General features: G+C 34.8%; 1 protein-coding gene across 1 annotated transcript in view; it reads right to left on the reverse strand.

The window, feature by feature from the left end:
• Positions 1–581: 581 nt before the first annotated feature.
• LOC118193648 (longistatin-like) overlaps positions 582–13,398 on the reverse strand; it is a 40,502-nt gene continuing 27,685 nt past the window's right edge. Inside the window, exons 3-4 of the mRNA XM_085817180.1 lie at positions 5,292–5,404; positions 582–948 (exon numbers count right to left, since the gene is read on the reverse strand). Of these exons, the coding sequence (XP_085673306.1) occupies positions 845–948; positions 5,292–5,404 (217 nt within the window). The 3' untranslated portion in view covers positions 582–844. The remainder of the gene's footprint in view (positions 949–5,291; positions 5,405–13,398) is intronic.

Raw genomic sequence — 13,398 nt, forward strand, 5'->3', positions numbered from 1 at the left:
ATAAAAATCATTTCTTATCAGATAAATATACTTGAAACGTTTTTACGGTAGTTAGCTTTATTTAAAGCTATGCGCTTATGTGTGATAAAATCAAAACGTGAATTTCTTTCCTGATATGTAGCAGATGCTTATTTACTTCCTAGCATGAAATTCATATTAAAAGAACAGCTATTATAATGTTACGGTGAAAAGTCAATTATGAAAACTTAGGTTTACTTTCATCAGTGTTATAAACGTTAACAAAAATATCTAGTCTCAAAAAGTTGCGATTTTGTAGGAAATATAGCGTAAATCATCTTATTGTTAATTACTTTTATCAAATGAATGCATTCTGGAAATTGTTTCAATCTAACTTACATGAATGACTTACTGTAAATGAAAGGAAGCTTAAATATTCTTGTAACTGAATTCACATTCACAACATAATTTTTAATCTCTTTTATTTTTGAAAAGAAATTTATTTTGAAAAGAAATGAAAAATAGTAGCATAAAATAAAATATAAAAAATATATTGCAAATATTTTTAAAATCAAGTCAAAAAGTGCCTTTTGATGTTTCTGGAAACATAATTTTAATCAAAATTTGCTTTTTTTTTTTTTTTTTTTTTTTTTTTTTTTTTTTTTTTAGCCTTTTTTTTTATTGTAGGCTTCAGAATAGCTGGTATTTTTGAAAGCTAAATACTTATGATTCACATACTAGCTACGCATCTTTTTTATATCAAACATACAACACAAAATATAATACTAAATCATACAGAAAATGTTTTTAATAACTTTTTTCCTTTTTTCCTTTTTTTTTTTTTTTTTTTTTTTTTTTTGTTGTATTTTTATTCCTCAGTGTTCACTTAGGGCTTGCGTTCTTCAGAAGGTGCAAGATGCCTTCGCAATTCTGGGTAGCTTATGAAACCATCCATATTGTCATCGTAGGAGAAGAAACTGTCTACAATGGCTATAATAAATAAATTAAATAAATAAATAATCTACTCCTTTTCTAAATCAAAAGAGTATTATTCTTAAAAACGTTTCCACAAATACTTAATAGAATCCTAAAATTCATCAAGACATTGCCGTATATTAAGACTGTTGTAACATAATAAAAGTAGTAATATTTACTGTACATTATTGTCAGGCTCGCTGTTAAACTGCTGAAGCTATAAAAGTTATGGATAATAGTAAATGATAAGTAATTATTGATGAGCAAAATAGTTCCATTTTTTTCATCAAAGATGCCCTATTTTGAGCCAGAGCTGAAGGTCTTTTAAAACTCACAGGATATAGAAAAGAAATATTAAAACAACTGCTTATCAGGGCATCAGGTATGCTTGAAGAACATATATACGAAAAAAATAGCTTAGTGACGATAAGAGTTGTCTGCATACCGAGGTATCCTGTATTCAACTGCCACTTAATGAAAATCTTTGCAATCAATAACTATTGAAATAGAGTGTAAGGGATTCTCGCATCGAAAATGTTTGTTAAAATAACAGTTTCTCAATCTTTATCTAAAAAATTGGTTCAGTTTAAATATGCGTAAGGACAGAATAAAGGATTCTTTTCCCGCAAACGAATTATACGTACAACTCATTTAAAATGGATTCAGAAGAGACTTTTCCGTGGCGTTGGTACGTACGCACGTATGTATGTACCTCGCATAACTCAAAAACGAGCAACCTCAAAGCGTTGAAATTTTGCAAATAGGACTGCTATAACATGTAGATGTGCACCTCCTATTTTCATTGCAATCAGCCTCACCAAAAATATATAAATATATGTATGTATTTATCCACTCTGTTACTTGGCTCAGTGAGCTCAGTGTCTTTATTCTTATATGTTTGTAAATTGTGCATTTTTACCTTTACAATTGATTGAATTATGTTGTTCTTATATTCTGGTTAAGGTTTTTATGCCTTTAGTTAACCTGCATGTTATAGTTGTAGAAGTATCAACAATTTAAAAGTTGTTTAAGCGCGGCTAAGCCTTATTTTTTTACCATAGCAGCCATATTTGTTTATATTTGAAACTCAGCAGAATAGTGGATTTGTTGCCAATCTAGAGATATTAAGCTTCCAAAAACAAAGTAACGTCTTCTTTTATTATTGCGAATTAAATTATACTTAATTCATTCTGGAATTATCATTTAAATTATTAAATTATCTCATATATTGACTCAGCATAGGGTCCACAACAAATTAAGTCAGTTTCTATGTCTTCAATGTTTTTTTGCTGAGTGAGAGCAAAAGTAAACTTATTTTTGTGCATCGAAAAAGCTGCCTTCTTGCCGGTGGCCAAACTGATTGTTCTTGCGGAGAAACTGTAATTTTAATTGTAAAACAAATTTTTTAGTTCCTTTAATTGTATTCGGTGTTTGGTGTTTTTCTATAGCTTTCAATTTTTAATATAGATATTTTGAATTTTTATATATATTTTTCCTTTTCGCGAAGTGAGAACTGAATTAATTGAATGAAAAATATATCTCCAATGAAATTCGAGGAAATAAGTTTAAATGAAAGGCAGGAAGAATGCGTATAATTTAATGTTCTGTACAAGGAAGTCCTGTGGTGTACACATCGGATTTTTTATTTTATTATTGTACTTTTTGCTTTGTATATCGTGTTATCGTAAATCATCATAGGATTCAGTAAACCATAATATTTTCCAGCTATTCATAAGCTTGAAATTGATTAATTAAAAATTCTAATAGCCCATATTCTTATTCTTTTTATCACCATATATAATACTTAGTATCTTCACAAAAAATCCTTTTATTTCATTATCTGTGCAATGAAGCCTAATGAAAGTAATGTTTTTAGTTATGTATTTTTATTAGTAGTAATCATATTGCATAAAAGGTTCTCATTGCTTTCTAATTAAAGACTGACAATCAGATTTAGTAATAAGCAATGCATAAATTTAATATTTAAAAGTATTCATCTAATAAATACACATTTGTTTTCGCACGCACATCGTTATAATGATGTACACTTCTTTTATGATCTCGAGGACGAACGATTTAAGCTTTAATATCGCGTAGAATAAAATGATAAAGGACAAAGGTACGGTTTTAAGTAATTTTTTGGTAACTGAAATACGTTATATAATTGTTATTTTTACAGATTTTTACCTATGATAACACTATAGGAAACAATCGTGACGGTGTGAAGATTTATCTATTTATTTTTAACTAATAGTTAATTTGAAGTTCAATTACTTTTCTGTCACTCTCTTTTCACCCACTCTTTTCAGGCCAGAATGTAAATGAGATAACAAGAGTTTATTCATATTGAGGGAGAAAGAAGTGCTGTTTAAGCAAAGGTTCCGCAAATTAATTTTAGAGCGTGTTCTGCCTACTTCAGGACACGCTGCACCAAGACTTTCATGCACCAGCAATTTGATTCTGTGGTATTGAGTGCTTCTAGCCATAAGGCTTGTCTCGCCTATTTTCTACAAACTAGAGCCTTTCCTGCGCTTTACATTATCCTGTGAGCCGTTAGGCTAATCTGTTATATTTGATTTTAGTTCAGCATTGCGTATTTCAGTTTAGCCGGAAGTGTTGGCTTGTGTAAACCCAAGTTGGGTCATTGTTGCTTCTTTGTGTTCAAATAAAATGGTCTTACACATCCTTCTTCTGACTTTTATTTTGTTTCACTAGAAGATAATTATTCAACAGTCTTTTTAAAGTCTCTAGTTTACGCTTTCTAAGAATACAAGACTTTACAGCGGCTTTATTCAATCATAAGTTGCAGAAATCTCTGTCGCCTAAGAATGAAGAACAAAGAAATATAATTTATGACTCGGGTCCAGTTTCTGCACGACTTTAGTTTGGAACACCTTCAATAAATTACTTACATATTTTATAATGGTAATTTGTTTTCGAGAATCTCAAACGTCTTATTATTTAACAATTAATTGCAGAAAATAAAATAAAACCAAGCTTTTTGGGGGCTATTGGGTAATTTTATTAACATTATCTTAATAAAGTTATTTTAATATTTTTCAGTGCATATTCGCAATACTAATATGATTCAAGAGCTTCAATTTATTTTCTTTTCTTATTAAAAAACTCGTGGCAAATGATACAGTAATCATTCATTAACAATCATATATTTTATTTCTGTAAAATATCTATCTGTTTTCCCTCTTTATCTATACAACGAAACTTGACGAATCTTTTTTCAAAAACACTGAAAATGACTAAGAAAGGAGTTTAACAGATAGACTGGGCAGAAATACTAAAAAGATCGAAAAAGTTCTATGAGAATCAATCACAAGAGGCTAGCTAAAAGTTTCATATTTTTAAGTGCACATTATAGAATGTTAAATGTAGCTTTCAAAACTCTCAATGCATTTTAGAAAAAATATTAAAGTAGATTTTGGTCAAGAATCGTATGACTTATTATTTCCAAATACAAAATATAATCGGTTTTATTCTTACTTATTTCTGCATGTTCAAGAAATATTTCGGAAAATTGTAATCTCTACATATAATAAAAGAAAGAGTCTGCGCGTCGTTCCTTCGTGCTGCGTGTAAGCTAATAGACCCAGGGCTACGAAATTTGGTACATAGGTGCATCTAGACAAGAGCCAGTGCACTTCAAAGCGATTTTTTCAAAATTCGAATCATATATATTTTTTTTTAATTTTATCTCTTCAATTTTATCGTGTCATTTTGAATAGTTTCATTCTTTTAGAAATGTGGTTTTGGCAACAGTTTTTCATTCAGTTGTTTACTGGACTGCTGTTAAAAATCAGCACTGTTGCCTCTTAGAAAAATGAGGGCGATAATTCTGTGCAGTTTTTAAATTTAAGAGCTGAGAGAAGGCAACGGGAAGTTGGTTAATTTATTTATTAGAATAATTAATATTTGTATTAAGGGATATTGCTTATTTCATTGTAATTTTTTTATATGTAATACGATTTTTTTTAAATTTTTTTTATGAAGTTGTTCTGCAAAGTAAAATTCTGCGTAGTTTTTAAATTTAACGTCTGGTATTCCCCTCAGGCATTTTTCCGATACATTTAAAAGGCAGACGAAGGCTGGCTGCGTAGCTGATAGTTAAAAATAATTGAAGGAACCGTTCATAATTTACTCTATGAGAGAGTTTGTTAATACCTGAAAAGTCATGACAAAGTATTATAAATTTTTCATGCATTTATTGGCTAAACAACTAAAAGAAATGCAAAGCACACAGTTCTAATAAACTTATTTTCATAATTATTTAAAAAATTTTGGAGGGCTTGAATGGTTTACTTACGCTATCATATAACATTTATTTTATATACGTTATTACTTGCCTTCTTTTTCTTGGAATGGCAAATTGTGGTCATCTGAATGCTCCATTGCATGAGTCATAGCAGCTACTAATTCTAGTCCATCTAATTTACCATTGTCATCAAAATCATGCATTCTGTAAAACAAACAATGCCATTTATGCAGAAAAGAATTTAATAAATGAACGTAATTAATAAATTCATTTATGCAGAAAAGAATTTAATAAATGAACGTAATTAATAAATTTTGAATTTACAAACTTCATTAACCAGTTTTTAACGATAATTGAATAAAATTTAGTAACCTACAACTAAAAATAATTGAATACATTTGAATGTTTGAAAATCATTGCGAATGTACCTGGCAATATATGCGAATATCTTATGTTACAGCCATCTCCATTCACTATCCAAACATATGTTAATTCGCCAGTCATTGAAGACGTCATCACTCTGAAAGGTTTGAAGAGGTTGATTTAAATACGAAGTATTTATAACTTTGGTAAGATAATTTTTGACGATATTCTTGATACTATGGGTGAAAGAACACGAATGAGATATCGCGAGTGTTGGCCAGTTGTCGGAAGCACTGAAGTACGACAAACAATCAAAGATATTTTCTTCAGCATTGATCATTCATTAATTTCTTGAATAACAATTCCAAAGAAGTCAAACTATGCACTCATGTACCAAGTGAACTATGCACTCAAATACTAAGTATTTGGTGTTCCACTAAGCATCCAGTCCAGACGAGCAAGATTAAACTGGTGTCCTCAACATCTCATTTGGACTCTGTCAGGTTCATGCAATGCCCAGTTCATGCAAGTCCAGATTTGCCCTGCAATAAGATGATAAGCATATAGAGGCTGAAGAGAACAAGCCACTGGTAACAGGCCCAGGATATCATCGAACATCGTGCATTCAGAGGTGGCAGCATTATGATTTGGGGCTTGAATGTCAATGAGATATCACACCCACCTGCACATCTTTAAAGACGGCGTACTGTCTCTGCACATTTGCCTCCTCCAGCCAGATACTTGGAAACTCCTCTAGTAGAGGAATGGTCATCTGCGCTAGGCAAGCATCTGCGCTGGTAGGTCATCTCATTGAAGGCACCAGCAGTCGCTGTAAAGTTTACCTGAAGGTCAATTTATAGTAAAGCATAACTTGAAAATTAATTGGGTCAAAGGTCACACAGGAGTGCTAGGAAATGAAGCTGCAGACAAAACTGCGGAGGAAGCAACTAAAAGCGGTAATACAGATATTTTTTCCACCGTATCAATAAAATGCGTAAAAACATTATTGCAAAAAGAAATGACGAAGAAATGGCAAGACCAGTGGGATAATGGTAACACAAGAAGAAAATTATTTCGGATTTTTCCTAAAGTTAAAACAACAAGGTTCTCGAATAAATCCAGCACTGACAGATCATGGACAAAGTCCAGAATATTTAAAGAGATTTCACAGAAAGAAAGTAAAATGTGTGGTTGTAAAGCACAAAATACAGACTTCATACACTATTTGTATGAGTGAATATAGACAGTCTCTATTTCAGAAGAATATTTTTAAAATATCTCAAAAGAAAATATGAAGTACTTACTTAAGAAAGAAAAATCCGGGTTAGGAATTATAAAAACTGTAAATAATCCATTTCGATATGAATATTTTGAAGTAGATTGATTATGTAGAGTAAATTTCTAAAATTGTAACTAAGTTGAATTGTATATTTGTGATTACTTATACACTAAAGTGACAAAAGTCATGGGATACCTCCTAATATTTTGTCGGTCCTCCTTTTGCCCGGCGAAGTGCAGCAACTCGACGTGGCATGGACTCAACAAGTCGTTGGAAGTCCCCTGCAGGAATATTGAGCTATGCTGCCTCTATAGACGTCCATAATTGTGAAAGTGTTGACGGTGCAGGGTTTTGGGCACGAACTGACCTCTCGATGATGTCCCATAAATGTTCGATGGGATTCATGTCGGGCAATCTAGGTGGCCAGATCATTCGCTGGAATTGTCCAGAATGTTCTTCTAACCAATCGCGAACAATTGTGGTCCGGTGACATGGCGCATTGTCATCCGTAAAAATCCCATCGTTGTTTGAGTACGTGAAGTCCGTGAATGGCTGTAAGTGATCTCCAAGTAGCTGAAGGTATCCATTTCCAGTCAATGATCGGTTCCGTTGCGCCAGAGGACCGAGTCCATGCCATATAAAAACAGCCCATACCATTATGGAACCACCCCCAGCTTGAACAATGCCTTGTTGACAACTTGGGTCCACGGCTTCGTGGGGTCCGAGCCACACTCGAACCCTACCATCAGCTCTTACCTACCAACTCAAATCGTGACTCATCTGACCAAGCCACGGTTTTCCATTCGTTTAGGGACCAACCGATATGCTCACGAGCCCACGAGAGTCGCTGCAAGCGATTTCGTGTTGTCGGTAAAGGCACTCGAGTCGGTGTTCTGCTGGCATAGCCCAAGGAAGACAAATTTCGCCGCACTGTCCTATCGGACACGTCCCTCGTACGTCCCACATTGATTTCTGCGGTTATTTGACGCAGTGTTGCTTGTCTGCGAACATTGACAACTCTACGCATACGTCGCTGGTCTCGGTCGTTAAGTGCAGGTGGTCGGCCACTGCGCTGTCCGTGGTGGGATGTTATGCCTGAAATTAGATACTCTCGGCATACTCTTGACACTGTGGATCTCGGAATGTTGAATTCCCTAACGATATCCGAAATGGAATGACCCATGCGTCTAGCTCCAACTACCATTCTGCGTTCAAAGCCTGTTAATTCTCATCGTGCGGCCATAATCACGTCAAAGCCTTTTCACATGAATAACTTGAACACAAATGAAAGCCCTGCGAAAGCACTTCGCATTTATACATTTTCTACGCGATACTACTGCCATCTGTATATTTGCATATTGCTATCCCATGACTTTTGCCACTTTAGTGTATAATTTGGTTAGAAATATTATGTAATAAGCAATAGTGGGTTTCACAACCATGAATTTATGTTAGAAATTGTGTAAAATTGATTAATTTAAATGAATATGTCATTCAATGTTTTAGAAAATGTATGGAGACATTAGGTTAATTGGAAAAGCCGGAGAGATGAAAAATGAGCTATCGCCTTCGCCGGGAATCGAACCACGGACCTATGGGATACCGGCCCAGCGTGCAGAACCACTAGACCACGAAGGCACGCTAGGAAGGGGGGAGAAATACCTATATACTCCCCCTTTTTAAAGGGCGACTGGGGTTTTTAGGGGATCCAGTCGCCAAATCCTGGGTGAGAAGAATCACCATCCAACACCCTTTTAGTTCAGGCGTCACTGTAGAGACATTACGTTCGTTTGGAAGCAGGCAAGATGAAAAATGAGCAATCGCCTTCGCCGGGAATTGAACCACGGACCTATGGAATAACGGCCCAGCGTGCAGAACCACTACACCACGAAGGCACGCTAGGAAGGCGGGAGAAATACCTTATATACTCCATTTTTTAAAGGGTAACTGGAGTTTCTTTTAGGGGACCCAATCGCCAAATCCTGGGTGTGGAGAGTCATTATCCATCCCCTTTTTAGTTCGGGCTCCACTCTAGAGACATTATGTATTTGTTTAGGAGCAGGAGAAATGAAAAATGAGCATCGCCTTCGCCAGGAATCGAACTACGGACCTCTGAAATACCGGCTACCGGCTCAATGTGCTGACCACTACACCACGAAGGCACGCTAAGAAGGGGGGAGAAATATCTTATAAACTCCCTCTTTTAAAGGGCGACTAAGGTTTTTAGGACACTCAATCGTCAAATCCTGAGTGAGAAGAATCTCCATCCAACCCTTTAAATAATTAATGCAAATATAGCGTACTGTGCGGTACATTTACTGCTATGAATGAACTACATTTCAGACAATAGCACATTTAGTAATGCATATACTTTCATAAAATATATCAGCGTAAGATAACAACTTCGTTCTTTTTGTTTAACTTCATTCTACATTCAAAATACAATTTAACGATGTTTTTGCATGTCATCTGTACGTAAGGACAGAATAAAGGACATTTTTTCCCCCAAAAAATTAGAAAACTGATTTAAAATGGATTCTGAAGAGATTTTTCCATGGTGTTTGTACGTACTACGTATCTCGCATAACTCAAAAACGAATAGCTTCAGAACGTTGAAATTTTGTATTTAGGACTGCTACACTGACTACCAATAAGTATTTGGACACCTATGATAGAAAAGAAAAACTAACTTTATTCAAAATCAATAGTTGGTAGAGTCTCCATAAGAGGTAATTACAGCGTGTACCCCTCCGGGGCATGCTTTCCACAAGTCTTTGTATGACAGCTAATGGTATTTTCTTCCACTCGGCTTGGAGAAGACATAGAAGTTCCTTCCCCGATTTTGCACGGGTAGTGCACCCCTGAATTCGGCGATGCGACTCGTTCCAGAGGTTCTCGATAGGGTTCAGGTCTGGACTCTGGCCAGGCCAGTCCATTCGATGAACTCCATTGGCACCATACCAAGCCTTGGTTAACGTCGAAACATGACAACTGGCATTGTCGTTCTGAAAGTAACAGGGGTCCAACCCGTAAAACTGCCAAAACGTAGGAAGCACGTTGTCATCCAAAATAGTGCAGTAGGCATCGGAGTTGAGCTTACCATGAATGAGGACCAAGAGTCCCACCCCATAACAGGAGAAACACCCCCAGAACATAATTCCACCTCCGCCGAACTTGACTGTTGACACAATGCATTCTGGCAGGAGACGTTTTCCAGGTAGACGCCAGACCCAGACCCTGCCGTCCGAACGGTAAAGGGTGAACCTTGATTCGTCACTCCAAAGAACCCGTTTCCACTGATCTACGGTCCAATTTCGATGTGCTTTGCACCACATTAACCGAGCAGCGCGGTTGGACTTTGTGATCAAAGGCTTATGGGCAGCAGCACGACCATGAAAACCAAGCAGATGTGCTGCCTTACGGATGGTATTCATTGAAACAATACTCCCGGATGCCTGTTGAAACTCCTCGCGGATGAGGGCTATCGGTTGGGTGCGGTTCTTCCGAATTTCTCTGGACAGCACTCGTCGGTCTCTGTCTCCCAGTTTTGTTGGTCTGCCGACTCGGGGCACATTCCGACAATCATCGCTCACCTTTCATTTCTTAATCACATAGGCCACTGTCGATTTTAGGTACTTCAGATCGCTAGATATGTACCTTAAGGATCGGCCACATTTGTGATACCCAATAATTATACCTTTCTTGAAATCAGAGAGCTCCGAACTGCGAGGCATCTTTCATGCTACTAAAGCCGATGCTGTTTCCTACACGATATATACCGGCGGAGTGCGGGACGTACCTTAGGACCGCAGATATCGTCATTTACATAGGTGTCCAAATACTTATTGGTAGTCAGTGTAGTAATAGAAGTTGGAGAGTTATTCATAGAAATGGTGGGAGAACGGCCATTATTGTCGTTAATTCGGATATTAATTTTATTGTGGATTATTCATTAGATGTTATCACCTCTATAACAATTAAGACTAATAAAAAGTCATATGGAGTTGCGTGCGTTTATTTTTCCCTAGCAGAAGATGTAAATTTATATCTCTTTGAATTGGATGACATTTTAAATTTATACACAAAATTTTTGATTTTTGGAGATATTAATGCAAATATTTTTTACATTTTACTTGGAGAGCTGCATCGGCTAATGGGACAGGAGTTTTAGTGAATGACTTTATTTTATATAGAAATCTTTTATTATTCAATAATTTTGATTCTACCCCCCACTTTTTCTTCTACAGCTGGAGTTGGATATACTGATTTGGTAATCGGCTCTTCGAACTATAATTTTATTATTCCAAATTATAATTTATTATTTCATACTAGCAGCTTCGCTGCCAGCCTTCGTCTGGCTTTTAAATGTACCGTAAAAATGGCTGAAAGACACACCAAACGTTTAATTTAAAAACTGCGTAGAATTTTAATCTGCAGAACAACTTTATAAAAAAATCTGATGTGTACACCACATGACTTCCTTGTACGGAATATTAAATTATACGCATTTTTTCTTGCATTTTATTTAAACTTATTAGATTGAATTAAACCTACTTCGGCGACAGCGCATAAACCACAATAGAATAAATGCATTCTTTAAAATTCACTTTCTTTACCACAAAATGTATATCATTTAAAGAATTATCTAATCGTTGCCACATGTTCTATTCAAATACTATAATAAAGCTAGAACTATGTATAAAAGAAATTAAGCAAACAAAACAAAACAGAAACAGTTTTTCACAGACGATTGAGTATTTCTCATTTAATTAATTCAGTTCTCACTTCGCGAGAAGGCAAAAATACATAAAAACTCAAAATATCTATATTAAAAATTACGAAGAAAATCTCAAACGCTTATTTCCTCGAAACAATTTTAGAAAGAATTAAGCATGATTTAATTGGCAATAATAAATGAATGCGTTATCTTTGTTGTTGCGAGGCTAAGTTTCTCTAGATTGGCAACCAATCCACTAGTCTCCTGTTTCAAATGTAAACATCAATGGCCGCCATTAAAAACAAGCTTAGCGGCAATTAAACAACTTTAAAATTGCTGACAATTCTAAAAATATTGCACACAGATTTACTAAAGGCATAAAATCCTTAACCGGAAGATAAAAACAACATAATTCAATCATTTTTAAAGCAAAAAATGTACAATTTACAAACATATAAGAGTAAAGATACTGAGATTACCGAGCCGGCTAAATGAGTGGATATATATATAAATATATTTATATACGTTTGGTGCAGCCGATTGAAACCAAAATACGAGGTGCACATCTACATGTTATAGCATTTCTATATACAAAATTTCAATGTTCTGAGGCTACTCGTTTTTGAGTTATGCGATATACGTACGTACGCACGTACGTACATATGTTCGTACAGACGCCACGAAAAATTCTCTTCAGAATTAATTTTAAAGCAGTTTTATAATTTTTTTGAAGGAAAAGTGTATTTTATTCTGTCCTTACGTACAGATATCACGCAAAAACATCGTTAAATTGCATTCGGTAGCGGTCAAAATGGATATTTTCGTTGAAATATGCTGCCTGAAACTTTTCGCGATTACAATACTTCCTTTTTACTTCGTACAAGGAAGTAAAAAAGTTATTACGTATAACAAAATTACAATGAAATATGCAATAGCCCTTAATACAAATATTAATTATCCTAATAAATAAATTAACCAACTTCCCTTTGCAAAATCTTAAGAACTCGTATGGTATAAAGGAGGTTAAGAATTTTGTTTCCTAAAAAAATCGCTCAAAACTTTTCAATATCTTAAAAACAGTGAAATGAGCAATAAATAATATAAAAAACAAAAAATTCTGAAAAGCAAAGTATAATTAATGATATTTTATCTTATATTTTCAAGAGAAAAAGTTTACAATGAAATAAGCTATATCTCTTAATACAAATATTAATTATCCTAATAAAAAAAATCTGATGTGTACACCACATGACTTCCTTGTACGGAATATTAAATTATACGCATTTTTTCTTGCATTTCATTTAAACTTATTGGATTGAATTAAAACTACTTCATCGACAGCGCATAGCGACACTTTGCCGCTAAGTTCACTCAACAGTATTAGATTTCGTTCATATTATAACTATGTATGTCTATGTCTTATCACTTAGTAAGAGGCAATCGACCATTAACAGCCTTTACCAATATGTGATACTTGACTTTTAAATGCTTGAAGAATCGAGTAAGTTGTATCCAATAATATGGAAGTACTTGTACACATGCTGTGCTAGAACTCAGGGATTACTAGCGATGGAGGCTCCTGTGCCGCCGTCCGTAGAATAAGTAAACTTTGAACAAATGAGGTGCTCGTGTGGCGCCATCTATTAGTAGTGATCAAAAGTATTTTAGTTGACTGGAGCTCTGGTTGCGCCATCTCCTGCAGGATGTATTGTAAGGCATTTTTAAAATTTCATAAAAATTATTCTTTTGATAAGCAATATCATATCATAACTCAGAATGCACAAAATTTATATCATTTAAAGAATTATCTAATCGTTGCCACATGCTCTATTCAAATAC

This window comes from Stegodyphus dumicola, chromosome 5, assembly GCF_044657685.1.
Source record: "Stegodyphus dumicola isolate Sdum_Otavi_A_Nest chromosome 5, ASM4465768v1".
NCBI classification, from domain to species: domain Eukaryota; kingdom Metazoa; phylum Arthropoda; class Arachnida; order Araneae; family Eresidae; genus Stegodyphus; species Stegodyphus dumicola.